The 27,515-nt window shown below is 41.4% G+C and overlaps 1 protein-coding gene across 1 annotated transcript; it reads left to right on the top strand.

Moving 5' to 3' along the window:
* Positions 1–201: 201 nt before the first annotated feature.
* Positions 202–24,757, top strand: LOC308640649 (ankyrin repeat domain-containing protein 26-like; the record flags this gene model as incomplete). The annotated part of the gene is made up of 14 exons (XM_081312459.1): positions 202–358; positions 779–886; positions 1,557–1,585; positions 1,670–1,751; positions 3,505–3,578; positions 4,706–4,799; positions 6,992–7,099; positions 7,914–7,942; positions 13,990–14,071; positions 15,823–15,896; positions 17,017–17,110; positions 17,795–17,996; positions 19,681–19,861; positions 24,083–24,757. The coding sequence occupies 14 exons, from the start codon at positions 202–204 to the stop codon at positions 24,755–24,757; spliced, it is 1,989 nt and encodes a 662-aa protein (XP_081168585.1).
* Between the last annotated feature and the right edge of the window lie 2,758 nt (positions 24,758–27,515).

Below are 27,515 nucleotides of genomic sequence, written 5' to 3'. Positions count from 1 at the left end.
TCTGTGTCTCAGACAGACAGACAGACAGACACACACACACACAAGAAGACTAATGGCCACCAAGATGTGAGTGGTGGGGATAGCTAGGCCTGGGGTGGCTAGCTCAAAGGCAGAGCCACTCCGGGGCATGGCATGGTGCTACCTATCCAGGCTCATTTCATGGACCACGAATTCCTCCTGAGACAGAGTGGGAGAGACGCTATGGGGTCTCTACCTGCACCACCACTGCCGCCTGACAACTGGGAAAGACCCCCCCAGTGCAGCGCAGGGCCCTTCTGTCCACACCAGACCCGACCTGGCCCCAGGACCACCTCAGACAAGGCCAGGAGGCCCCGGTCCATCAGTGCCAAGGACCTGGGTGAGAAGTGAAGGGTCAGGCAAGCTGGGCAGGAGGGGACAAGGAGCGTGGGGAGGGGCTGAGGAGGAAGACCTGTGAGGGCCAGGGGGTGAGCAGAGGGACACAGAGGAAGAGAAGGTCACCCAGCAGGCAGGAGACAGAATCTGGGTACCAGCAGGAGCACCCTTCCCACGAGCTTAGGGTGCTCCTAAGTTCCTCAGAACAAAACTCATTTGTAAACGGAATTTTTTATATAATTTGTTCTTCAAGCGTCCAAAATCTGGGTCATATATGGGTGTTTGTTTTTGTGTGTGTGTGTGTGTGTGTGAGAGAGAGAGAGAGATGAATGATTATTGATAAAGTTGTGACCTTCCAATTTCAACTTGGTCCTTTGGATTGCCATGTCTCAATCGTTTACACCGAACAAACCTTATTTCTTAGATATGGGGTCTATCTGTTCTCACTCGAGGGGATCACAAAAGTCTAATCCGGTTATGCCAGAGAATACAGGAGAAGAGGATGCACAAGAGGAACCAGCATCCTACAGGGGTATGAGAAACAAACCATAGGTGTCCTAGTGTCCCTGTCAAAGTATCTCAGCTAACTACTTCACATGTCTTGCTTTGATGAGAAATGACAGGTTTCTAGTAAGATATGTACTTTGAATGGTTGTTTTTTTTTTTGTTTGTTTGTTTTTTTTTTGGCGGGGGAGGAATGGGTTGGTTGGTTTGTTTGTTTCTTTCTTTTTATGTGGTGCTGAGAATCAAACCCAGAGCCTCACATGTACAAGGCAAGCACTCAGTCACTGAGCCACAAACCCAGCCCTTTGGCTGGGATTTTTTTCTGTTTTTACTTGGGCTTTGCCATTGAATCTCTCAGGGTCCCTCTTCGTGGCTGCCATGGGAGATTGCTGAGCTCCCCATCAGTCTGCACCTTGGCATTGGTATAGGTACCCTTTTCTGTCCTATTTATGCCTGTTTGACACATAATCTCAGTTTTGTGAAAGAAACTGCATGTTTCAGAAAACCTATTCACGAAGCTCCTCTATTAGCTTTGAGTCACATAATTGATGTTTGGCCAGAACCAGCCAGCGTGGAAACTCAGCAGATAGCGTACTGTTGAGCAGAGTGAAACCATGCACCTCAGCTCTATGTGGAGGAAGGTCTGAGTTGTGTGGTCCTCTTCACCTGGATTAACAGTGTGTCCCTTTGTGTTTCAGCATCTTGGGACACCTCTGCTTGCACGAAGGTAATTAAAGCTCTACATTGATGCTGAATGGTTCCCTTTGCAGTGGGGAGGTGCACACTCTTTATGTCCTCTCTTCTTTCCAAGCACGCTGAGCCCCCCATCACAGTAAAGGAGCCCGACCCATGTCCAGGACCAGGGAAGGCAGAAGCAGAGACAGTCAGATCAGGTAAGTTTGCACTACAACGTTCCAGGGAACTCTGTGTGAAAACAACTGAAATGCTAGCAGCCTTCCCACGTGTAAGGTTGTTGTCCCAAGGAGGTGGGAGGATGTGCCCCCAATGTCTGGCAGTCATCTCAGCACATGATCTCTCCTCCGTCTTCCTGGGAACATCCCTCCATTCTGAACTGCTTCCCCTCCATTTCATACTGGGGCTTTCTCATGGATCTCTGATGCTGTTTCCATTCTCCCTGTTTCCAGCCTTTGGGGAGATCTAGCTACTGTGCAAATGTCACCTGAGCCTCTGCTCAGAATGTGAAAGGCCTGCCTTCTCAAACTTCCTAGAAATCTTTCCTAACAGGAGCTGTGCCTCACTGAGTCCTTATGCCTGTCCCTCCTTCCCTGTGCTCTGCATCAGTCCTCACCATCCCTCTATCCTGAGACAATGCAGACCCATTTCACACCTTCCTCTGTGTGGGCCTGCAGCTTTCATGCTCTCACTGTCTCCTGCTTCCTGGCTACTCTCCTCTGTCTGCACCTCCTTCCAGAAAAACCACCGTCTCTGGTACCTTTTCTCTGCCTGCTCGGGTCCTGGTGCTGCTCACTGCCAGACACACAGGTTCCCCATCACCCTTCCAACCTGAGTCTCATGGGTATAGACTCATCTGTATCAGTTTCTCTCATATTTTCGGATGAACAGCTGAAGTCCCTTGATAGGCACTGCCATGAACCTGTTGTTGTGTTTCTTTGTGTGTGTGTGTGTGTGTGTCAGTGTGTGTGTGTGCTGTTTTCATGAACTGATCCACTGTGGTGGTCTTCTCCAAGGACGGCTACAGCCTCAGCACTCCCCTCACCCATGGAGAGAAGAGCAGGCTTTTCAGCACCAGTGCAGAGAGCAGCCTTGTGGTCAGACCAGCTCAGGCAGCATTTTTGATCCTGGGTTTCTTCTTAGAAAGACACACCAAGGCCCAACTTAGAATGCAGCTTCCTCTCCTCTCCCTCCTTTGGTCAGAGGCAGATCTGCTCTGGTGTTGGCCTGCAGGTTATGGGCTTTGTTTGTTTGTGGTACACAACTTTCTGAATCCATAAGCCCTTCTGAGTGTCCAGTGTGAAATTTGAATAAAACCCCTCTTCCACTCACCTTGCTGAGAAGCTCTTGACCCACTTCTTGGGGCTCCATGCAATGGTGCAGCTTAGAATGCAGCTTGCTCTAGACCATGGTTTTCCCACACTCAGCCCTTCCTTCATGTGGAAGTTCAGGTTTGTTTCTGAACAAATCACATTGACCTTGAGCAGATGAATCTTGGAGATGTGCTGTGCATTGAACCTGGTGTCCTGTTGTGTGTTGATGATTTGGATCAGGAACAGTACTCCATGAAGAAGTCATTGTTGGTTGGGTGCAGATGGACAGGCACATCTTATCCACAGCTGCTTGTAAGTCAGAGGCTGAAGAATGGCTGTATTCAGTCCAGTCAGCAGAGGACCCCGGTTGCCAACTAAAATGGCCAAGGGATAGAACTAAGTGTAGAGTAGTTGACAAGATTGCACAAGTGCCTGGTCCAACCCAAGGTGCAAACACAAGGAAAGGAAAACTGTGCAACATGGAAACCAGGAGTTCCTCACCTAACATTCAACTTACTTGGAAATTGTATTTGGGAACATTTAGTTGTATTGGTGTTACAGTTACCGCTTTCTACTTAGATCGACATTCACTTATCTAACTCAGTCCTAAGGACTGTGAGTAAATGTATTCACTTGTCAGCAGAGACCCATTCTGATGTGACCTCAGAGAAAGAGAATGAAAGTTCTGATGACACTCAACATAGCCAGCCACAGGTATGTCAACATGCAAATCGTTTATTCCTGGTTTCCTCTTGTTTTCCTTGTTGAAGAATAAAGGAGTCCAGGTGAAAATACTTTTGAAGTAATCTTTAGGGGTTTAGGCATCATAATTTATGGCTTAACATGTAACAACAATTTGAAAATAGCATTAGAAATCATGTCTACTTAGAGCTAAACTTTATTTAGTGATGGAGGCAAATGTTTCTAAATGCCGCTTGTTCTTTCACGTGAGAAAGGTGTTTGAAAGGGAAAACATTGAGGTGAAACACACTGAGGAATAAGTACCCAGACCATGAATGGTGTAAATGTGATGGTCGCTGAATGCATACATGCAGAAGGGTGATCATCAGCAAAGGCTCAACATTCTGTAGCAAATCACTTGTCATTCGCTCCAAGTGGAATGATTTTTATTCTGTGATAGCCTTTCCATTTCGATTCTCATGCATGCAGAAAATCGGCCAATATGTTGACTATTTTGATCAAAACATCTTTACTGTGTGTTAAATGTATTTGGATGCAGCATGGGGGAATGATGGAATTTGGAGATACTGTCTTACCATGTTTTCTCACATTGCCAGCATTTCCAAGGCGAATTTTAGGTAGCATACATCTAGATGTATGTCACTTGGCCTGCACATGTGGGTCCTTAGCAGGGATCTGATCCTAGTGTCAGATCCCCAAATGAACATCTAAGTCACATATTTCCAAATGAAAACTTTGTCAGTGCAGCATTTACAATATGTAATCTCACATAATAACAAGCGTATTCCTTAAAACTCTTTTCATGTAAGACTTGAAAACCTTCTTACATTTGATGGGGAATGTGAAGGAGAACGACTAACAATGATTTGTTCCTCCTCTTCTTTGGGGTATGTATACCTCTGTTAGTGTGATGTCAGGGGATGCCTTTCCTGTGACCTCCGTCCTGCTTTTACCCAATTCAGAGCCATTAAAGAGAAGAGTTCAGGTTTATCTGGATCGCGAATGCTATGTTGCCCTGTGGAAAGGATGACTGTTCAGTCTGGACGCATCTGCATTTTAATTAGACCAAAAATTGGGTAATGCCTAAAAGAGTGGTCACGAAATCTTCATGCAACTCACTGGGATCATTCATTTTGCAGATATTTTCTGAGGCTCATCGACAGATGCAGCTTTCTCACTCATCTGGTGAGAAACAACATAGAGCAAAGGAGGAAACAGATGGACATGACCGTGGTAAGAAGGACATAGTCCACACAGTTCTGGGGATGGAATATTGATTTCTAACATGAGCGCTGGTTACTCTAGTCTTGGAGAAATGAACCCAGTAAACAAGTAGAATTGAGAAAGCCAGAAAGATAATCAGTTCATTTTCTCAAGGCCCCAAATTCTGCCCCAGTTATAGTGGGGTGTCCCTCTTAGTTTCTCTAAAGACACACACAGATCACAGGGGAGTTGGAAGTCATGCAGTGGAAAGGGCAAGGGTGATAAACACTGAGAAGGGCAGAGAGAGAGAGAGAGAGAGAGAGAGAGAGAGAACACAGTGAGTAAATGAAGGAAAAGAAGCCGTGGAGGCAGAGAAATTTCAGTCATGTGCCAGATGGAAAAGACCAGTGTATTTAAAGTGTGGAAAGAACATGGGAGTTTGCAGTTATGCACGTGCCTCAAGGTGTGAATACGTTTTCTCACCACTCACTCCTGTCTTAGTTGTCATTAAAAAGGAAGTCACATGTGGAGAACTGATCATGAAGAAGGACAGGTCTTTTTTTAGTTTGGTTTGGTTTTGAAATTGAAATGTTCTTGAAACCATGTGTGATGTTGTATGTTTACATAAAAGAATATCATAGGGGCTGGAGATGTGGCTCAAGTGGTAGTGCGCTCGCCTGGCATGCGTGCGGCCCGGGTTCGATCCTCAGCACCACATACCAACAAAGATGTTGTGTCCGCTGAGAACTAAAAAATAAATATTAAAAATTCTCTCTCTCTCTCTCTCTCTCTCTCTCTCTCTCTCTGTCTGTCTCTCTCTTAAAAAAAAAGAATATCATAGTTTCTTGCTGCTTACCTGGGACAATGCACAGAGGGCAGAGATAGCAGGATGGGGAATGGAATGGTGTGTAGATGCCCAAATCCATGGGTTTCTAACCCCTACTTTGGAGAATCTGGACAGGAGAAGGGGGAAGAAACATTGAGAAAGGCAGAGAGAGAGACAGTGAGTAAGTGAAGGAGAAAGGACTCTTCTCACCCCCAGGTTGGGGACCACCATCTGGAGGAAACCTGACTGTTCTTGGAAGGCACATGAGGCAGGAAATGAGCAGCAGACTAAGTAGAGACCCAGACTCTCTAAGTCTAATAGATCTTCTGTTGGGGACCCTGTAGGAAATGCACATTCTGACTGAGCTGGTCTGTGCATCTGCGCTCCTTAGGGTGGAGCTGATGCCAGTCACCAGGATCTGCAGGCCATGCTGTAGAGGGGTCAGGAAGGATTTCCCTTTAGCACAGCTAGCTGCAGAGCCACTGGAGCATGAGTGTGATCAAGGGATTGCATACATCTTCTTTTCTTTCTGATCTTGTCTTTGCAAGGGGGAGGGACTCACGTACAGGATTTATATTTCTTAGGTCTCCTCACTAAATTGGGGAATAAGGAGGAGTGGGGACAACCCATAGACAGAATGTCAGTTGGAGAAAATCAAGACCACAGGTTGAGATGTTCTTTTAAAAAGTCCCAGGACAGAGAAATGGGGAATGAATGAAGTTATCTGTGTAATCTTGGAGGGAATGATGGGGAAACTGAGAGCAGGCAATTGAGGTGCTATCAGTATATGTAGCTTCCAAAATATGTGAGACTCTGTTACCCGTCCATCATCTGAACCAGGAGGGGCTGGTAGAGTTGGGACAAATTGCAGACCATGACCATCTCCTCTCAGTTCCTACCAGACACGCTGCTGGCTGTGGGTCCAATGGAGTTATTCTAAGAAGCAAAATGACATTTCAGAATCTTTGGTTGTTTTTAAAGACACACACACTCACCTCCCTCCCCCCCGACTCTTTCTCTCTCTTTCTCTTTTCTCTCTTCCTGGTTCCTAAAAATGAAAGCATGGGCCTGGGGATTCTTGAATTTCACTGTTAGTTGTCCTTCGAAAAGTAATTCTAATTTTTTATAAAGCCAGGCCTTTCACAAATACACTTAAGAAATGAACGACTTACAGAGAACAGAACTCAGTTGTATGTAGAAATTTTTATAGACTTATTCTTCAAACAGAAACTCTGAGTCATATATGGTGTGTGAGAGAGTGTGTTTGTCTGTAGGTGTGTTAGCGTGTATATTGAATGATTGCTGATATATGATATAGCTGTGACCTTCCATTTCACATTGGCCCTTTGGATCACCATGTCTCAGTTGTTTACACTGGTCAAACTTTATTTCTTAGATGTGGGATCTATCTGTTCTCACTCGAGAGGATCACGAAAGTCTAGTCCGGTTACACCAGAGAATACAGGAGAAGAGGATGCACAAGAGGAACCAATGTCTCACAGGGGTAAGAGAAACAAACTATAGGTGTCCTAGCGATTCCTGTCAAAATATGTATCTCAGCTCAATACTTCACATGTCTTGCTTTGTGGAGAAATGAACCTGACCTTCCCCTGGAGACTGGATACAGCTTTGGCCTTCCTGAACCAAAATGGAAGGATAGGGCTGGGGATGTAGTTCAAGAGGTAGCGCGCTCACCTGGCATGCGTGCGGCCCAGGTTCAATCCTCAGCACCACATACAAACAAAGATGTTGTGTCTGCCGAAAACTAAAAAATAAATATTAAAAATTATCTCTCTCTCTCTCTCTCTCTCTCTCTCTCTCTCTCTCTCTCTCTTTAAAAAAATGGAAGGAAAAATGGAGGAAATGTAAAAATCCTAGGAATCAAACCCTTCCAACAGGTTTCTAGTGAGATAAGTAATTTGGCTGGTTTTTTTTTTCTGTTTTTACTTGGGCCTTGCCATTGAATCTCTCAGGGCCCCTCTTGGCAGCTGCCATGGGAGATCACTGAGCTCCCCATCAATCTGCACCTTGGCATTGGCATAGGTCCCCTTTCTGTTTTATTTATGATCATCGGACACATGACCTTAGTTTTGTGAAACAAAGTGCATGTTCCAGGAAACCTATTCACAAAGCTCCTTTAGTAGCTTTCAGTCACGTGACTGTTGTTGGCCAGAACCAGCCAGCGTGGAAACCCTGCAGGTAGCATGCTGTTGAGCAGAGCAAAACCATGCACCTCAGCTCTATGTGCAGAATCCAGGAAGGTATGAGTTGTGTTGTGCTCTTCACTTGTCTTGACAGTGTGTCCCTTTGTGTTTCAGCATCTTGGGACACCTCTGCTTGCACGAAGGTAATTAAAGCTCTACATTGATGCTGAATGGTTCCCTTTGCAGGGGGGAGGTGCACACTCTTTATGTCCTCTCTTCTTTCCAAGCACGCTGAGCCCCCCGTCACAGTAAAGGAGCCCAACTCATGTCCAGGACCAGGGAAGGCAGAAGCAGAGACAGATCAGGTAAGTTGCACTACAACATTCCAGGGGACACTGTGTGAAAACAACTGAAATGCTAGCAGCCTTCCCACGTGTAAGGTCGTTGTCCCAAGGAGGTGGGAGGATGTGACCCAATGTCTGGCAGTCATCTCAGCACATGATCTCTCCTCCGTCTTCCTGGGAACATCCCTCCATTCTGAACTGCTTCCCCTCCATTTCATACTGGGGCTTTCTCATGAATCTCTGATCCTGTTTCCATTCTCCCTTTTTCCAGCCTTTGGGGAGATCTAGCTACTGTGCAAATGTCACCTGAGCCTCTGCTCAGAATGTGAAAGGCCTGCCTTCTCAAACTTCCTAGAAATCTTTCCTAACAGGAGCTGTGCCTCACTGAGTCCTTATGCCTGTCCCTCCTTCCCTGTGCTCTGCATCAGTCCTCACCATCCCTCTATCCTGAGACAATGCAGACCCATTTTACACCTTCCTCTGTGTGGGCCTGCAGCTTTCATGCTCTCACCGTCTCCTGCTTCCTGGCTACTCACCTCTCACCTCTCTCTGCACCTCTTTCCTGAAAAACTACCATCTTTGGTACCTTTTCTCTGTCTGCTCGGGTCCTGGTGCCACTCACTGCCAGACACACAGGTTCGCCATCGCCCTTCCAAACCATGAGTCTCATGGGTATAGACTCATCTGCATCAGTTTCTCTCATATTTTAGGATGCACAGCTGAAGTCCCTTGATAGGCACTGCCATGATCCTGTTGTTGTGTTTCTTTTTGCATGTGTGAGTGAGTGTGTGAGTGAGTGAGTGTGTGTGTGTGTGCGTGTGTGCGCGCTGTTTTCATGAAGTGACCAAAGAAACCACTGTGCTGCTCTTCCCCGAGGACAGCTACTGCCTTGCACTCCCCTCACCCATGGAGAGAAGAGCAGGCTTTTCAGCACCAGTGCAGAGAGCAGCCTTGTGGTCAGACCAGCTCAGGGATCATTTTTGATCCTGGGTTTCTTCTTAGCAACACATACCATGGCCCAACTTAGAATGCAGCTTCCTCTCCTCTCCCTCCCTTGATCAGAGCCAGATCTGCTCTGGTGTTGGCCTGCAGGTTGTGGGCTGTCTTTGTTTGTGGTACACAGCTTTCTGAATCCATAAGCCCTTCTGAGTGTCCAGTGTGAAATTTGAATGAACCCCTCTTCCACTCACCTTGCTGAGAAGCTCTTGACCCACTTCTTGGGGCTCCACGACGTGGCACATCTTAGAATGCAGCTTGCTCTAGACCATGGTTTTCCCACATTCAGCCCTCCTTTCATGTGGAAGTTCAGGTTTGTTTCTGAACAAATCACATTGATCTTGAGCAGATGAATCTTGGAGATGTGCTGTGCATTGAACCTGGTGTCCTGTTGTGTGTTGATGATTTGGATCAGGAAAAGTACTCCATGAAGAAGTCATTGTTGGTTGGGTGCAGATGGACAGGCACATCTTATCCACAGCTGCTTGTAAGTCAGAGGCTGAAGAATGGCTGTATTCAGTCCAGTCAGCAGAGGACCCCGGTTGCCAACTAAAATGGCCAAGGGATAGAACTAAGTGTAGAGTAGTTGACAAGATTGCACAAGTGCCTGGTCCAACCCAAGGTGCAAACACAAGGAAAGGAAAACTGTGCAACATGGAAACCAGGAGTTCCTCACCTAACATTCAACTTACTTGGAAATTGTATTTGGGAACATTTAGTTGTACTGGTGTTACAGTTACCACTTTCTACTTAGATCGACATTCACTTATCTAACTCAGTCCTAAGGACTGTGAGTAAATGTATTCACTTGTCAGCAGAGACCCATTCTGATGTGACCTCAGAGGAAGAGCATGAAAGTTCTGATGACACTCAACATAGCCAGCCACAGGTATGTCAACATGCAAATCGTTTATTCCTGGTTTCCTCTTGTTTTTCTTGTTGAAGAACTAAAGGAGGCCAGGTGGAATTACTTTTGAAGTAGTCTTTAGCATTTAGGCATCATAATCTATGGCTTAACTTCTAAGAACCCCTTTGACTGGTTTGAATTGGAAAATAGCATTAGAAATCATGTCAACTTACAGCTGAACTTTATTTTGTGATGGAGGTAAAAGGTGTCTAAATGCCACTGGTCCTTCCACGTGAGAAAGGTTCTAGAAAAGGAAAACATTCAGATGAAAATGTACCTGGACCATGAATGGTGTAAGTGTGATGGCCACTGAATGCATTCCTACAGAAGGGTGATGGTTGCCAAATGCTCAACATCCTGGAGAAAATCACTCGTTATTTGTTCCAAGCTGAACGATTTTTATTTGTGTTGACCTTTCCATTTCGTTTCTCATGCATGCAGAAAATTGGTCCATATATTGATTATTTTGATCAAATATCTTTAGTGTGTGTTAAAGAAATGTATTTGGATGCAGCAACAGGGGAATGATGGAATTTGGAGATGCCATCTCACCATGTTTTCTCACATTGCCAGCATTCCCAGGACGAGGTTTAGGTAGCATGCATCTAGATGTATATCACTTGGCCTGTATGTGTGGGTCCTTGGGCAGGTTCTGACCCCAGTATCAGAACCCCAGACGAACACCTAAGTCTCATATTTTAAAACATAAACTTGATCAATTTAGAATTAACCATGTTTTATACCACATAATATCAAAACATATTCCTCAAAACTCTTTTTAAGTAAGACTGGAAAAACCCTCTGATATGTGAAGGGGAATGGGAAGGAGAAAGAGTTACAATGAATTTTGTTTCTCCTGTCCTTTGGGGTGTGTACACCTCTGTTAGTGTGATGTCAGGGGATGCCTTTTCTGGGGCCTCTGTCCTGATTTTATGAAATCCTGAGCCATAGGAAGAGAAGAGTTCAAATTTATCTGGATCGCAAATTCTAGGTTGCCCTGTGGAAAGGATGACTGTTCAGTCTGGACGCGTCTGCATTTTAGTTAGACCAAAAATTGGGTAATGCCTAAAAGTGTGGTCACAAAATCTTCATGCAACTCACTGGGGTCATTCATTTTGCAGATGCAGCTTTCTCACTCATCTGGAGAGAAACAACATAGAGCAAAGGAGGAAACAGATGGACATGACCGTGGTAAGAAGGACACAGTCCACACAGTTCTGGGGATGGAATATCGATTTCTAACATGAGCGCTGGTTACTCTAGTCTTGGAGAAATGAACCCAGTAAACAAGTAGAATTGAGAAAGCCAGAAATATAATCAGTTCATTCTCTCAAGGCCCCAAATCCTGCCCCAGTTATAGTGGGGTGTCCCTCTTAGTTTCTCTAAAGACACGCACAGATCACAGGGGAGTTGGAAGTCATGCAGTGGAGAGGGCAAGGGTGATAAACACTGAGAAAGGCAGAGAGAGAACACAGCAAGTAAATGAAGGAAAAGAAGCCGTGGAGGCAGAGAAATTTCAGTCACGTGCCAGATGGAAAAGACCAGTGTATTTAAAGTGTGGAAAGAACATGGGAGTTTCCAGTTATGCACGTGCCTCAAGGTGTGAATACGTTTTCTCACCACTCACTCCTGTCTTAGTTGTCATTAAAAAGAACTCACATGTGGAGAACTGATCAAGCAGATAGACAGGGTTTTGAAACTGAAATGCTCATGAAACCATGTGTGACGTTACACGTTTATATGAAAGAATATCATAGAGTTTCTTGCTGCTTACCTGGGACGATGCACAGAGGGCAGAGATAGTGGGTTGGGGAGTGGAATGGTGTGCAAATGGTTATGCCCAAATCCCTAAGTGTCTGACCCCTACTTTGGAGAATCTGGACAGGAGAAGGGGGAAGAAACATTGAGAAAGGCAGAGCGAGAGACAGTGAGTAAGTGAAGGAGAAAGGACTCTTCTCACCCCCAGGTTGGGGACCACCATCTGGAGGAAACCTGACTGTTCTTGGAAGGCACATGAGGCAGGAAATGAGCAGCAGACTAAGTAGAGACCCAGACTCTCCAAGTCTAATAGATCCTCTGTTGGGGACCATGTAGGAAATGCACATTCTGACTGAGCTGGTCTGTGCATCTGCGCTCCTTAGGGTGGAGCTGATGCCAGTCACCAGGATCTGCAGGCCACGCTGTAGAGGGGTCAGGAAGGATTTCCCTTTAGCACAGCTAGCTGCAGAGCCACTGGAGCATGAGTGTGATCAAGGGATTGCATGCATCTTCTTTTCTTTCTGATCTTGTCTCTTGCAAGGGGGAGGGACTCACATACAGGATTTATATTTCTTAGGTCTACTCCCTAAATTGGGGAATAAGGAGGAGTGGGGACAACCCATAGACAGAATGTCAGTTGGAGAAAATCAAGACCACAGGTTGAGATGTTGTTTTGAAAAGTCCCAGGGACAGAGAAATGGGGAATGAACAAAGGAAGTTAGCTGTGTAATCTTGGAGAAATGATGGGGAAACTGAGAGCAGGAATTCAGGGGCTATCAGTATATCTAGCTTCAAAAATATATGAGACTCTGTTACCCGTCCATCATCTCATCCAGGAGGGGCTGGTAGAGTTGGGAGAAATTGCAGCCATGACTGTCCCCTCTCAGTTCCCACCAGACACACTTCTGCCTGTGGGTCAAGTGGAGTCATTCTAAGGAGTAAAATGACATTTCAGAATCATGGATTATTTTTAAAGACAGCTAGTCCTTTTCTCTCTCTCTCTCTCTCTCGCTCTCTCTCTCTCTCTCTCCCTCCCTCCTTCCCTCCCTCCCTCCCTCCCTCCCTGAAAATGAAATGGCACTGGGTGTTCTGGAAATTCCTTCTACTGAGCTAAATCCTCATCATTGGAAAAGTAATTCTCATTTTGTGGAAAGCCAGGCTTTGCACAAATATGCTTAAGAAATGAGCAAGTTACAGATCAAAACTTCTTTGGAAACAGAAATTTTTATAGAGTTATTCTTCAAACATCCATACTCTGGGTCATATATGGGTGGGTGTGGGAGTGTGTGATGAATGATTACTGATATCTGATAAAGCTGTGACCTTCATTTCACCTTGGCCCTTTGGATCACCATGTCTCAGTTGTTTACACTGATCAAACTTTATTTCTTAGATGTGAGGTCTATCTGTTCTCACTCGAGGGGATCACCAAAGTCTAGTCTGGTTACATCAGAGAATACAGGAGAAGAGGATGCACGAGAGGAACCAGCATCCCACAGGGGTATGAGAAACAAACCAAGGTGTCCTAGTGATTGCTGTCAAAGTATGAATCTCAGCTCACTACTTCACATGTTTCACTTTGTGGAGAAATGAACCTGACCTTCCCCTGGAGTCTGGGCATAGCTTTGGCCTTCCTGAACCAAAATGGAAGGACAAATGGAGGAAACATAAAATCCTAGGGATTAAACCTTCTCACAGGTTTCTAGTGAGATATGTACTTTGGCTGTTTTTTTTTTTTTTTTTTTTTTTTTTTTTTTTTACTTGGGCTTAGCCATTGAATCTCTCAGGGCCCCTCTTGTCGGCTGCCATGGGAGGTCACTGAGCTCCCCATCAATCTGCACCTTGGCATTGGCATAGGTCCCCTTTCTGTTTTATTTATGATCATCAGACACATGACCTTAGTTTTGTGAAACAAAGTGCATGTTCCAGGAAACCTATTCACAAAGCTCCTTTAGTAGCTTTCAGTCACGTGACTGTTGTTGGCCAGAACCAGCCAGCGTGGAAACCCAGCAGGTAGCATGCTGTTGAGCAGAGCAAAGCCATGCACCTCAGCTCTATGTGGAGACTCCAGGAAGGTCTGAGTTGTGTTGTGCTCTTCACATGTGTTGACAGTGTGTCCCTTTGTGTTTCAGCATCTCGGGATGCCTCTGCTAGCACGAAGGTAATTAAAGCTCTACATTGATGCTGAATGGTTCCCTTTTCAGTGGGGAGGTGCACACTCTTAATGTCCTCTCTTCTTTCCAAGCACGCTGAGCGCCCCATCACAGTAAAGGAGCCCGACCCATGTCCAGGACCAGGGAAGGCAGAAGCAGAGACAGTCAGATCAGGTAAGTTGCACTACAACGTTCCAGGAAACTCTGTGTGAAAACAACTGAAATGCTAGCAGCCTTCCCACGTGTAAGGTCGTTGTCCCAAGGAGGTGGGAGGATGTGCCCCAATGTCTGGCAGTCATCTCAGCACATGATCTCTCCTCCGTCTTCCTGGGAACATCCCTCCATTCTGAACTGCTTCCCCTCCATTTCATACTGGGGCTTTCTCATGGATCTCTGATCCTGTTTCCATTCTCCCTGTTTCCAGCCTTTGGGGGAGATCTAGCTACTGTGCAAATGTCACCTGAGCCTCTGCTCAGAATGTGAAAGTCCTGCCTTCTCAAACTTCCTAGAAATCTTTCCTAACAGGAGCTGTGCCTCACTGAGTCCTTATGCCTGTCCCTCCTTCCCTGTGCTCTGCATCAGTCCTCACCATCCCTCTATCCTGAGACAATGCAGACCCATTTCTACACCTTCCTCTGTGTGGGCCTGCAACGTTTCATCTCTCACCATCTCCTGCTTCCTGGCCACTTGCCTCTGGCTTCTCTCCTCTCTCTGCACCTCTTTCCAGAAAAACCACTGCCTCTGGGACCTTTTCTCTGCCTGCTCGGGTCCTGGTGCTGCTCACTGCCAGACACACAGGTTTCCCATCGCCCTTCCAACCCAAGTCTCATGGGTATAGTCCAATCTGCACCAGTTTCTCTCATGTTTCAGGAGGCACAGCTGAAGTCCCTTGATAGGCACTGCCACTGCCATGATCCTGTTGTTGTGTTTCTGTGTGTGTGTGTGTGTGTCAGTGTGTGCTGTTTTTATGAACTGATCCACTGTGGTGGTCTTCTCCAAGGACGGCTACAGCCTCAGCACTCCCCTCACCCATGGAGAGAAGAGCAGGCTTTTCAGCACCAGTGCAGAGAGCAGCCTTGTGGTCAGACCAGCTCAGGCAGCATTTTTGATCCTGGTTTTCTTCTTAGAAAGACACACCAAGGCCCAACTTAGAATGCAGCTTCCTCTCCTCTCCCTCCCTTGGTCTGAGAAAGATCTGCTCTGGTGTTGGCCTTAAGGTTGTGGGCTGTCTTTGTTTGTGGTACACAGCTTTCTGAATCCATAAGCCCTTCTGAGTGTCCAGTGTGAAATTTGAATGAACCCCTCTTCCACTCACCTTGCTGAGAACCTCTTCATCCACTTCTTGGGCCTCCACGCAATGGCGCAGCTTAGAATGCAGCCATCGTTTTCCCACATTCAGCCCTTCTTTCATGTGGAAGTTCAAGTTTGTTTCTGAACAAATCACATTGATCTTGAGCAGATGAATCTTGGAGATGTGCTGTGCATTGAACCTGGTGTCCTGTTGTGTGTTGATGATTTGGATCAGGAACAGTACTCCATGAAGAAGTCATTGTTGGTTGGGTGCAGATGGACAGGCACATCTTATCCACAGCTGCTTGTAAGTCAGAGGCTGAAGAATGGCTGTGTTCAGTCCAGTCAGCAGAGGACCCCGGTTGCCAACTAAAATGGCCGAGGGATAGAACTAAGTGTAGAGTAGTTGACAAGATTGCACAAGTGCCTGGTCCAACCCAAGGTGCAAACACAAGGAAAGGAAAACCGTGCAACATGGAAACCAGGAGTTTCTCACCTGACATTCAACTTACTTGGAAAGCGTATTTGGGAACATTTAGTTGTACTGGTGTTACAGTTACCACTTTCTACTTAGATCGACATTCACTTATCTAACTCAGTCCTAAGGACTGTGAGTAAATGTATTCACTTGTCAGCAAGGACCCATTCTGATGTGACCTCAGAGGAAGAGCATGAGAGTTCTGGTGACACTCAACATAGCCAGCCACAGGTATGTCAACATGCAACTCCTTTATTCCGGGTTTCCTCTTGTTTTCCTTGTTGAAGAATAAAGGAGGCCAGGTGAAAATACTTTTGAAGTAGTCTTCTTCTAAAAATCCCCTTAAGTGGTTAGAATCTGAAAATAGCACTAGAAATCCTGTCAACTTAGAGCTAAACTTTATTTTGTGATGGAGGTAAAAGGTGTCTAAATGCCACTGATCCTTCCACGTGAGAAAGCGCCTTGAAAAGGAAAAACATTGAGATGAAACATGAGACTGAGGAATAAGGACCTGTACCATGAATGGTGTAAGTGTGATGGCCACTGGATACATTCCTACCGAAGGGTGATGGTTGCCAAACACTAAACAACCTGGTGAAAATCTCTTGTCATTTGCTCCACGTTGAACGATTTTTTTTCTGTGGTGACCTTTCCTTTTAGTTTCTCATGCATGCAGAAAATCGGTCCATATGTTGAGTATTTGATCAAAATGTCTTTAGTGTGTGTTAAAGAAATATATTTGGATGCAGCAACAGGGGAATGATGGAATTTGGAGATGCCATCTCACCATGTTTTCTGACATTGCCAGCGTTCCCAGGGCAATATTAGGTAGCATGCATCTAGATGTATGTCACGTGGCCTGCACGTGTGGGTCCTTGGGCAGGGGTCTGATCCAAGTGTCAGATCCCCAACTGAACACCTAAGTCTCGTATTTTAAAATGAAAACTTTGTCAGTCTAGCATTTATAATGTGAAATCCCATGTAATATCAAGAGTATTCCTCAAAAATCCTTTTAAATAAGAGTTGAAAAACCCTCTTACATGTGAAGGGGAATGGGAAGGAGAAAGAGTTACAATGAATTTTGTTCCTCCCCTTCTTTGGGGTGTGTACACCTGTGTTAGTGTTATGTCAGGGGATGCCTTTTCTGTGAACTCTGCCCTGCTTTTATCTAATCCAGAGCCATAGGAAGAATAGAGTTCAGGTTTATCTGGATCACAAATGCTAGGTTGCCCTGTGGAAAGGATGACTGTTCAGTCTGGACTTGTCTACATTTTAGACCAAAAATTGGGTGGTGTCTAAACGAATGGTCACAAAATCTTCATACAACTCATTGGGGTCATTCATTTTGCAGATATTCTCTGAGGCTCATCCGCAGATGCAGGTTTCTCTCTCATCTGGTGAGAAACAACATAGAGCAAAAGAGAAAGCAGACGGACATGATCGTGGTAAGAACAACACACTCTAAACAGTTCTGGGGGTGGAATATCGATATCTAACATGAGCGCTGCTTACTCTAATACTTGGAGAAATGAACCTAGTAAACAGGTAGAATTGAGAAAGCCAGAAAGATAATGAGTTGTCTCTCTTAAGATCCAGAGTCCAGCCACAGGTTACACTGAGGGTGTCCCTCTTAGTTTCTCTACAAGACACACACAGTCACAGGGGAGTTGGAAATCATGCAGTGCAGAAGGGAAAGGGTGATAAACACTGAGAAGGGCAGAGAGAGAGAGAACACAGCGAGTAAATGAAAAGAAGCCGTGGAGGCAGAGAGATTTCAGACACGTGCCAGATGGAAAAGACCAGGGTAATCAGTGTTTTGAGGCAATATGGGAGTTTCCATTATGAACATTACCTGTGTATGAATGCATTTTGTGTTTTTTGGTCTCGATTGTTTTATCTTATATCATCTCTCTGAATTTATCATTTATAATGGTTTTCATGTGTCTGTCTTCTCCATTAGACTTTAAGCTGAAGAAGGGTCTGGTCTCTTCTGCTTCTTCTGCAGAAACAGCAAAACATGTCACATGTTGTCGGGACACATTGGTATGAATAATGTATGTGAAATATACAGCATTCATATATGAAAATCACTCACATATTGTGCTTCTACTTTCTTTTCTTTGTTACAGATTCTGTTATTTTGTTGAAAACCCAGAAAGATGTTCTGCGATTTCAAAGAAAAATAAAACCTAAAAACCATCACTGCTTACAGTGTTCACTACATTTAAAAAGAAATGCACAACTAGAAAATGAGAATTTTGAGGTGAAAAAGGGGCTATCAGAGTTTCAGCAGGAAAATACAGAACTGAAACAACAACTCCATGATTTGAGGTATCATATCCTAGATTCAAAGTAGGGGTGGAACCCTTTCCTTTATTCCAGTTGAAATAAGAAGGAAAAATCTTTGTCTGTTGGCATTTTGCAAGGGAGAAAATTTGAATAAAATTCAAATTTCTTACAAACTAGATAACATATTGTTAAATGTGATTACTTCTAAAAATTAAATGCATATTCTTCCCTGTCACAATTTTAATGGCTATATGGAAACCCTTCTGCTAGAACTCTATTTATTTAACTAACAGAATTTGGTGTTATTTGTTTATATTTTTAACTATTTTATTACAATTAATGTTTCAAGAAATAGTATTTAGAGAAAATCATTTTACACTCAAGGTGCCATGGTACATGCCTATAATCCCAGCAGCCTGGGAGGCAGAGGAAGGAGGATCAAAAGTTCAAAGCCAGCCTCAGCAACTTAGCAAGGTCGTAAGCAAATCAGTGTGACCCTGTCTGAAAATTAAAAAAAGAAAAAGATTAGGGATGTCGCTTCTGTGGGTTCAATTCCTGGTGCCAAAGGTGGGGGTGAGAACAAAAGAAAAGGAGAGAAAAAATTAGATTCTACATTTGTTTATTTTTTAAAAAATTTAATATAGAAAGTAGGGAAATTTTAAAAAGATATTTGATCAGGATTTCTAAATTGCTCAAGAAAGTTTGTATTCCACCAATGAGGTTTTCTACACTGCCCTAAAACATGTTTTTATACATTTGTAGTTTTTCTTCTCATGCCTGGGATCAAATCCAGGGTTTTGTGTGACTAGTGTGATGTGCTAGTGCTGAGCTAGACCCTCAGGTACAGTTTTTACATTAACATTCATTAAAAATAAATGTAGTTAAATTTACTCTCATTTATAAATCACATTTGTTCAGATTTCTATATTGAAAGAACTTTTTTTTATTCTTAAGTGTTCATGATAGTGGAGTACATGTTGACATAAAGTCATTCTTGTTATGGCTAATATTTCATTGTGTATATTTTCTTTATCCATTCATCTGTTGAAGGACATTAATCTTTATAATTGGATTAAATATTAGGTTCTCTCTTGTTCCAAAGGGGATTTTAACTTGTTTGTAAAATACATAATGACCAACAAGGTAAGTTGAAAATGTTGCTATAAAAGAAACAGAAATAAGTGTAAAAACAGGTATTAGATTTCTTATCCCAGTTTTGGGTTACAGTAATACAAAACATATATGTTTAAAGAAGAATTTCTAAATACACTGCTATACTGTAAGTCAATTTTAGGTATACCTGACATATTTTATAACATATAAAGATGAAATCATATTATTACCATACTCATAAGTCTTTAAAACTTATTTGACTTGAAATTATCTTTTTAACTGGGGAGGATCTTTGATAGTGCAAAAAAAGATCATTTTGAACTGGTCAGCTTACCAAATTATTTCAAAATTCCTTTTCTGTAGTATCTAAAATGATTACTAGTAACAAAAACTTACCAAATAATAAAATAGTCTTCTATTATGCCTTTCAGTTATGTATGTTTTAGACAAGAATGAAGGAGAAATTAAAAATGTGAAGCTAGAAAAGAAAAGCTTCAGAGAACATAGAATTTTTATTAGGATTTTAAATTAGCATACAAAGAGCCAGAACATAAAAAGACTTTTTTTCATTTCTGGCAAAAATTAATTTAAAGATAACCATATTTAACTCCAGGTATGCCTTGAAGGAAGAGGCAAAGAGAAGAAATGATGAACTTTTACGTGAAAAAAATAAGGACAAGTTAAAAGAAAAAGAAGCAGAATATAACAAAGAAGATAAAGTGAGAAAGCAAGCTGAAATCTCTGTCGATACATTGGGTATGAAATTGAGGACTGCAAGAAATCATTTTGATCAGGTAAATGACCCTTCAGTAGAGTTTCAAATTCTTTATCTCCTCTGTATGATTTATAAAATCCCTTTAACTTAATGTATGTGGCCATGTTTCACTTAATGGTGGCAATGTGGTCTGAGGAATGTGCTGTTGGGCAGATTCACCCACATGTAGTCATCATGTGTGTGTACTTCCACACACTTCAGACATCGCCCACAATGCCAGGAAATACAGACTTCCAGGTCATCCGTCGATAAGCAATCTGTGGTCTCCCAAAGCATTTGTATGTGGGGTAGGAACTGCTCTTTGGGTTTAAAACACAGTGTTATCTGACTCTAAAATTAAATGATGGCATCTATGGCAAAATCAGTTACTGCAAATCTTAGCATCTGTTTACTGAAAGAAGAAGTTGACTTTGATCACTGATATAAATGCCAATTTAGGGCTTTTTATGTTAAGATACAGAATAAATAGCTATAAAACTACTTAAATACATTTTTTAAAGTCTTTCACAGTTACATCTCTACCTATATTTAAGAAATGTTTTCACTCTGACATTTATCTGTCATTTGTGCAGTTGAAATGTAAGTCATTTATGCATAAATAAATAAAAGAGTAAACCTACTCTTGAGGTTTTATTTTTTTTTTGAAGGTACCACTCTTTAATTAAGTGTTTAGACTTTCCACTACATGCTGATATGTGGTCAAAACCTTGCTGAAGTGAACTTGCAGATTTTAGCAGAACAAAATGAAACCTACAGACAACTTTCATGATTACAGAATGCCAGAATTTACAATATGGAATTTCAGTAAAACATCTTTGCAAACAAAAAGAGATGGATATGTGCCAAAAGGATACGTTTCCTGAGTTATTTTTCTCTATTGTTTTCAAGTGTGTGTGTGTGTGTGTGTGTGTGTAACATTTTAAACAGTAATTATCATGGAAAAGTATACAGGGTTTTAAATCCATATATACATAACCATAATGTACATATTTTGGGGATGAGGGTGGCATTTTTTGTCCTACTGAATTCAGTAATGTTCTTAAGTCAACTCTATTTCTCTGCAGCAGTACCATGACGGCTTTGAGAGTAGCCTCATCAAGAGAAAGGCCTTTTAATATTTTCCACAGGAATAGATGATTTCTCTATGATATCAAAACCCTTACTTCTAATAGTAGATGTTTTACTTTTGGGTAGTGTCTTCACTCCCTTGGTGTGTTAATGTGTGTTATTGCTCCCACTGTTAAGTAAGGAGGAAAAGTGTGGCCAGTGAGGACCCTGATTTTGTATATCATTTCCTCATTCTTGAGAAGAGAAACACTTTGCTCCAAGTAATTTCTTATTTCAGTGCAAAACACCTTTGGAAACAATGGCATACCATAATATGCTCTTAGAATAAGTTACTGGTAAGTATTTGTTCCTGATCAATAAAGTTAGTTTATTTCCCCTTTCTTATACTGACTTATGTATCAAACCTCACTGAGATGAAACAAATGCTGCTGAGTAGCAATCTCAGGATTTTCTGAGCAGAGCCTTGCACATTTTGCCTTATTTGTCATTTGTATTTTGAAACACAAGCCTTCTTTGGTGTTTATCCATTCACAGGAAAGAAATAACTGGCTTTGTGGATGGGCACTAGGAGCAGAGGCAAAATACTTGGAGAAAAATCTTGCAACTTGCCTATGTCTTTAGCCTCGCCCTCCTTTTCAGAATTGTGATACATTGTTCATTGGTATACATACATGTGGTTAGTGCTATTCCTGGATATGTCATTTATCAGTAGATGGCAATTCTCATACTTTGCTCCAAAATGTTAGAAATATAATAAGGGAGAAATACTTTCAGGAAAAGAACTTGGGGATCTCTTGTGTGTCTGAGTACATGTAGAGCTAAGGCTGGTACTAGGCTGGTCAAATGCTTGAGCTGTCAGACTGAAAACTTATTCTTCTTAAAGTTAAATGTTCTTTTATTTGCCAGTGAAGCCACCCCAACAGGTAGGTACATAATAAAATATTTGCAATTTTTAACTGTTTAAAGTGTAGAGAATAAAATTCTATAAGTTATATCAACATAAAAAACAGTGAATTATTATTTTTTGTTTTAGGTATGCATGACAGTAGAGGTGTTTTGACATATTATACATACATGGCATATAATTTATTCTAACTAGGATCCCATTCCTGTGGTTGAAAATGATGTGGAGTTTGGCTGGTCGTGTATTCATATGTGAACATTGAAAAGTGATGTCAGGTTCACTGTATCATCTTTCTCATCCCCTCCCAGCCTGTTCTTCTCTTTTATCTAATTCAATGAACTTCTGTTCTTCCCTCCTCCACCCCTATCTGTGTTAGCATCCACAGATTAAGGAAAATATTAAGCTTTGGATTTGGGGGACTGGCTTACTTCACTTAGCAGGATAGTCTCCAGTTTCATCCATTTACTGGCAAATGCCATAGTTTTATTATTCTTCATTGCTGACTCCATTGTGTATATATGACACATTTTCTTTATCCATGTGTTAAAGGGCACCTAGGTTGGTTCCATAGCTTACCTTTTGTGAATAGCTGCTGTAAGTATTGATGTGGCCATGTCACTGTAGTATCCTTTGGGTTTACACCAAGGAGCAGAATAACTGGGTCAAATGATGGTTTCATCCAGGTTTTCTGAGGAATCTCTATGCTGCTTTCCTGTGCAGTCCTATCAGCAATGTTTGAGTGAAACTCTTTCCCACATCCTCACCAACATTTTTTGTTAACTTGCATTCTTTTTTTATTATTGATTTAAAAAAAAATAAATGACAGTGGAATGCATTACAATTCTTATTACACATATACAGCACATTTTTTCATATCTCTGGTTGTATGTAAAGTATGTTGGCACCAATTTGTGTCTTCATACATGTACTTTGGATGATGATGATGATGTCCACATTCCACCATCCTTGCTAACCCCCTGCCCCCGCCCTTTCCCTTCCACCCCTCTGCCCTATCTAGAACTCATGTATTCCTCCCATGCTCCCCCTCCCTACCCCACTGTAAGTCAGCCTCCTTAGATCAGAAAACATTCAGCATTTGTTTTTTGGGGATTGGCTAACTTCATTTAGCATTATCTTCTCCAGTACCATCCATTTACCTGCAAATGCCATGATTTTATTCTCTTTTATTGATGAGTAAAATTCATTATGTATATATGCCACATTTTACTTGTACCATTGGCTTTCTGACTGGAGTGAAATTGCAATCTCAGTATAGTTTTAATTTGCACTTCTCTAATTGCTAGAGATGTTGAACTTCTTTTCATTTATTTGTTTACTGTGTTCATGTCTTTTTCTTTGAAGTGCCTGCTCAGTTCTTTGGTCCATTTATTGATTGGATTATTTGTTCTGTTTTGTGGTTTTGGGTGTTAAGTTTTTTTGAGTTGTTTGTTTTGGAGATTAATGCTCTATCTGAGGTGTCACTGACAAACACCCCCCCCCAGTCCTCTGTAGGCTCTCTGTTCACATTCTAATAGGCCTAGGGTCTCTTGCCTAATGTCTAGGTCCTTGATCCACTTTGTGTTTTGTGTGGGGTGAGAAATAGAGGTTAAATTTCTCGTACTAAATATGGGTTTTCAGTTTTCCTAGCACTATTTGTTGAAGAACTTATCTTTTCTCCTTTGCATGTTTATGATGTCTTTTCTAGAATGAGATTATATATGTGGTTCTGTGTCTCTGTCTTCTGTTCTGCAAAGTTTTTTTTTTTTTTAACATTGGCAAACTGTTCAGTTACTCTATTCTATCAGTCTGCTGTAATTCAGAATTTTTCAATCCTTACTTTTTTTTTTTTTTTTTTTTTTTGGAACCGGAGTGCTGAACCACTGAGATGCATCCCCAGCCATTTATTTTTTAATGAATGAGTCATGGTCTCACTAAATTGCTGAGGCTGGCTTTGAACCTGTGATCCTCCTGGCTCCTCCTGAGCCACTAGGATTATAGGCATGTGCCATTGCACCTGGCAATTCTGACATTCTTTAAATTGAAATTTCCTTTTACTCTCATAGATCCATTTTCTTGGATTAACTTTTTGAACTTTTGGGAATTTATGTTTCTATAAGCTCAGAAGTTTACATCTAATTTTTCTTCAGTGGAGTATCTATTGAAACCCTTTCACCATATAAATATACAGGTTATTCTTTAATTTAGAGGAAATTATAAAATGTCATTTTATTGAATTGTAGCAAAATGTCTCTCTTTGCTTTTACTTAGATTCCTACTAGAGATGAGTCAGACAACAAGCCATTGCATAAATATCACAAGACAAAGGATGAAATCTCTATGAGGAGCCTGGGAATGGACCCAATAAAATATCAGAACCAGGAAAAGAAGTGCCTTAAGAATACTGAAATTTTAACAGAAAAGGTTGTTGACCTTCCAAATACAGTCAAACTGAATGAGAAAACACTTACAAAAACATTCCAGGATAATGAACAGTTGTATATTTGGAAAGCTGAGAGTACACTGCAAAACTGCACAGTAAAGAGTGAAAAACAGAGCACAGAAAGACCAGAAACAAAAGTCATATCGCATCCTGCCAGACCTAGTGCTGCTCCACACCATCAGGGTGAAAGTCCAACTCCAAAAAGAAATCTAGAACTTGCTTTCCAGAGAGCCAGAGATAAAGACTTTAGTTCACAGGAAGAAAAGAATATTGATGTAATTAACCTAGAAGTTATTAGTGAGATTCCTTCCCAAAAGGCTCCAAAGTCTGAAATACAAACTAGTGACCTAGAAAACGAGCTGCATAAGACAAGAGGTACTCTCAGAGTCATGACTTTGGCTACACAACAGGTAAACAGACACCTGAAACAAAGACAGTGCCAACTGAAGGGGATGGAACACGGGCATCAAAATGAACAGAGAAAAAGGAATGCACACCTCTGAAAGCAGGAAGCTTCTAGAGAGCAGGTGTCTAAACTACAGAGTGAAACTACATTGCTTAAAGACCAATTGCATGACTATAAGAACAAAGCTAATGATAAAAAGGATGAAATTATTAATATCCAAACCCAATTTCAGGATATTATAAAAAGAATTCAAGCTCAGAATGACAAACATTATCTCATTCTGGAAAATGAATATATGGAATTAACCAGTGAAACTAATCATTTAAAAGAACAATTGGATCAATATGGAAAGGAGAAAGAAGTAGTAAGTATAAAGGGTCTTGGAAGGAATACTTGAACTGATATTTGCTTATGGCTAAATGTTGAATCTTGATGAATATAAAAATCTATATATTATAAATGTGTTTTCTGTTATCAACACAGAAGTACAACCTGAGTTCCAGCAAATATAACTTACACCTCATTCCCAGCACAAATAAATGATCTGTGTTTGAACTGATACATCTTCCAACTCCCTGCTCTAATTCTTACATGCTATGTGTATATTTTAAAGTAACTTAGGTAGTCATATGCCAAATAAACACACAAAAAAACTTAGATAAAATGGATTTTAATATTTGAAAAGGAGGAAATTTTCAAACTTGGACATGACAGATTCCTCAATTTAAGAAATTGTGTTTCTTATAAAGATTTGAGAGACTGAGACACAGACTTAGTAGATGTATATGATGGCATTAGTAATACTGTCTCAATAATGCTGAAACAATGTCTAATTTTGGTGATGTTAATTGAATCCAGAGCTCTGCCCATGCTAAAACACACACTCTACCAATGAGCTACATCCCATCATGGAATAACAATTTTAATGTCTTCATGTTGCCATACTTTAAAACCACAATGAAGCAGATAAATGGAAATGCTCATACCTAGTTTCAACTGAGTTAATTACTTTGACAGTTCATTCCAGATTTTCCAGCTGAACTGAAATGTAGGTGCTGTGTTTTTTAATAGATTTTCTTCACTATATTTTTATATCTTTCTAGTTTGTAAGTTTATTTTTAGTCATGCCAATCAACTTAAATCTGAAAATAACTGTCCTGATATTTTTTTCTTTATTCATGACCTCTCCACCTCTTTAAAAAAGTGTGTTTGTCATTATCATAGGTTGGGACAAATGTGATGAACTGCAGCAAAAACAGTGGATGTAATCTGTAATTTATTGCATATATCCATGATAAAACTTGCTCGTAGTTTTCTTCATTTCAAGGCCCAATTGCTTATCTGAAATAGCCTTTCAGTACAAAGATAATCGTAGCCATCTACAGTTCATTAATTTGGCACTGAACCCCCATTTCCAGACTAATGAGGTGGCAGGATTTATGTAGAGCAGGAGTGGTGTGAGGGCCAGTGAGATTTCTAGGAGCTGAGGACAGGCACTGAGGTGGAGAGCAGGTTACCCAGGGTCTCTCTTATTCCTCATGGAAGTATATTGGAATTATTTCAGCAAAGGTTTGAAGATGTGAGAATTTGGGGGTTAATTTGAGCCTCTAATAAGAGGGGTACCTCTGTAGAATTCACCACCACCAGTGAGACTTGCATAACCATTTCTGATTGAGAATTCAGTGGGTTGTTGAGCATTGCAACCTTATCGTGGGCAGTACATAGAAAGGGCTTGACCGTTGCTAAAGAATGTGACAGTGATTAGGCAGGAGTATAGAACCTTCTGTTTCTTTCAGGGAATTCAGAAATAAATAGGAGTGTACACACATGTGAAAAATGGGATGAATATGTGTATGTAGTGATTGTTTTCAGAGTAAACATTATTATAAAATATTCTTAATATATTTTAAAGTGAGCTGAGTAACAAAATCATTAACAGAAATATCTCATCAGGTAGTTGTGAGGCATCTTGAAAAACAACCGGCTGGTATCCTGAAATTACAATCTGCTTCACCAGAAGATTTACCACGTTTTCACACAAAGTTAAAAGACAAAAGACGAGATTTAAAGAAGACACTAAGACAAATGACAAGTCAAGTATGTACAAAAGTGAACATGTCAACTGTAAATCTACACCTGCTTAAGTAATAAAAATGTTCCAGTACACTCATTTCAATGAATAGCTTTCTTTGTATTTTCATTATAATTGATTTTATATTTTGTGATCTTTACACTTTTTATTGTGGAATTTTTCTGTTACAATGTCATACATCTTTCATTGAAATATCTACCCTGAGGAAAGCTGAGACTTTTTTTTTTATAAACCCAGCACCTTTTAATGCTATCTCGACTTCCATGGTGATTCAAGAAAATTAAACCAGAGGTACCATTTAATAGAATGTTTCAAGGAATTGTGTCATTTATTACCTTCATTTTTGTTCATGTATACACAATCTACATGTAATTATTAAATGAATTTTTTAAAGTGTACAAAAAAAGCTTTTATGCTTTTCTGAAAATACATGTATGGTGTAGGTTATTTTTTAATTATTGGAAAACCTAGGCTTTTCTCTTATTTTTTCTTTCATTTTAGATATGTTATGAAAGCATATAAATATTTGTAATATGTCTGGTACTGATACGAAGCTAGACAATGAAAAAATGTTATCTAGGTTCTTTCAGTAGATTTCTTTCTTTTTTTTTTTTTTTAGAGAGAGAGAGAGAGAAAGAATTTTTTTTAAAGAGAGAGTGAGAAAGGAGAGAGAGTGAGAGAATTTTCAATATCCATTATTCAGTTCTCGGCGAACACAACATCCCCGTTGGTATGTGGTGCTGAGGATCGAACCCGGGCCGCA

Source organism: Spermophilus citellus, assembly GCF_964194105.1.
Source record: "Spermophilus citellus genome assembly, contig: SCAFFOLD_255, whole genome shotgun sequence".
NCBI lineage: Eukaryota > Metazoa > Chordata > Mammalia > Rodentia > Sciuridae > Spermophilus > Spermophilus citellus.
This window is presented reverse-complemented; position numbering and strand designations above follow the sequence as displayed.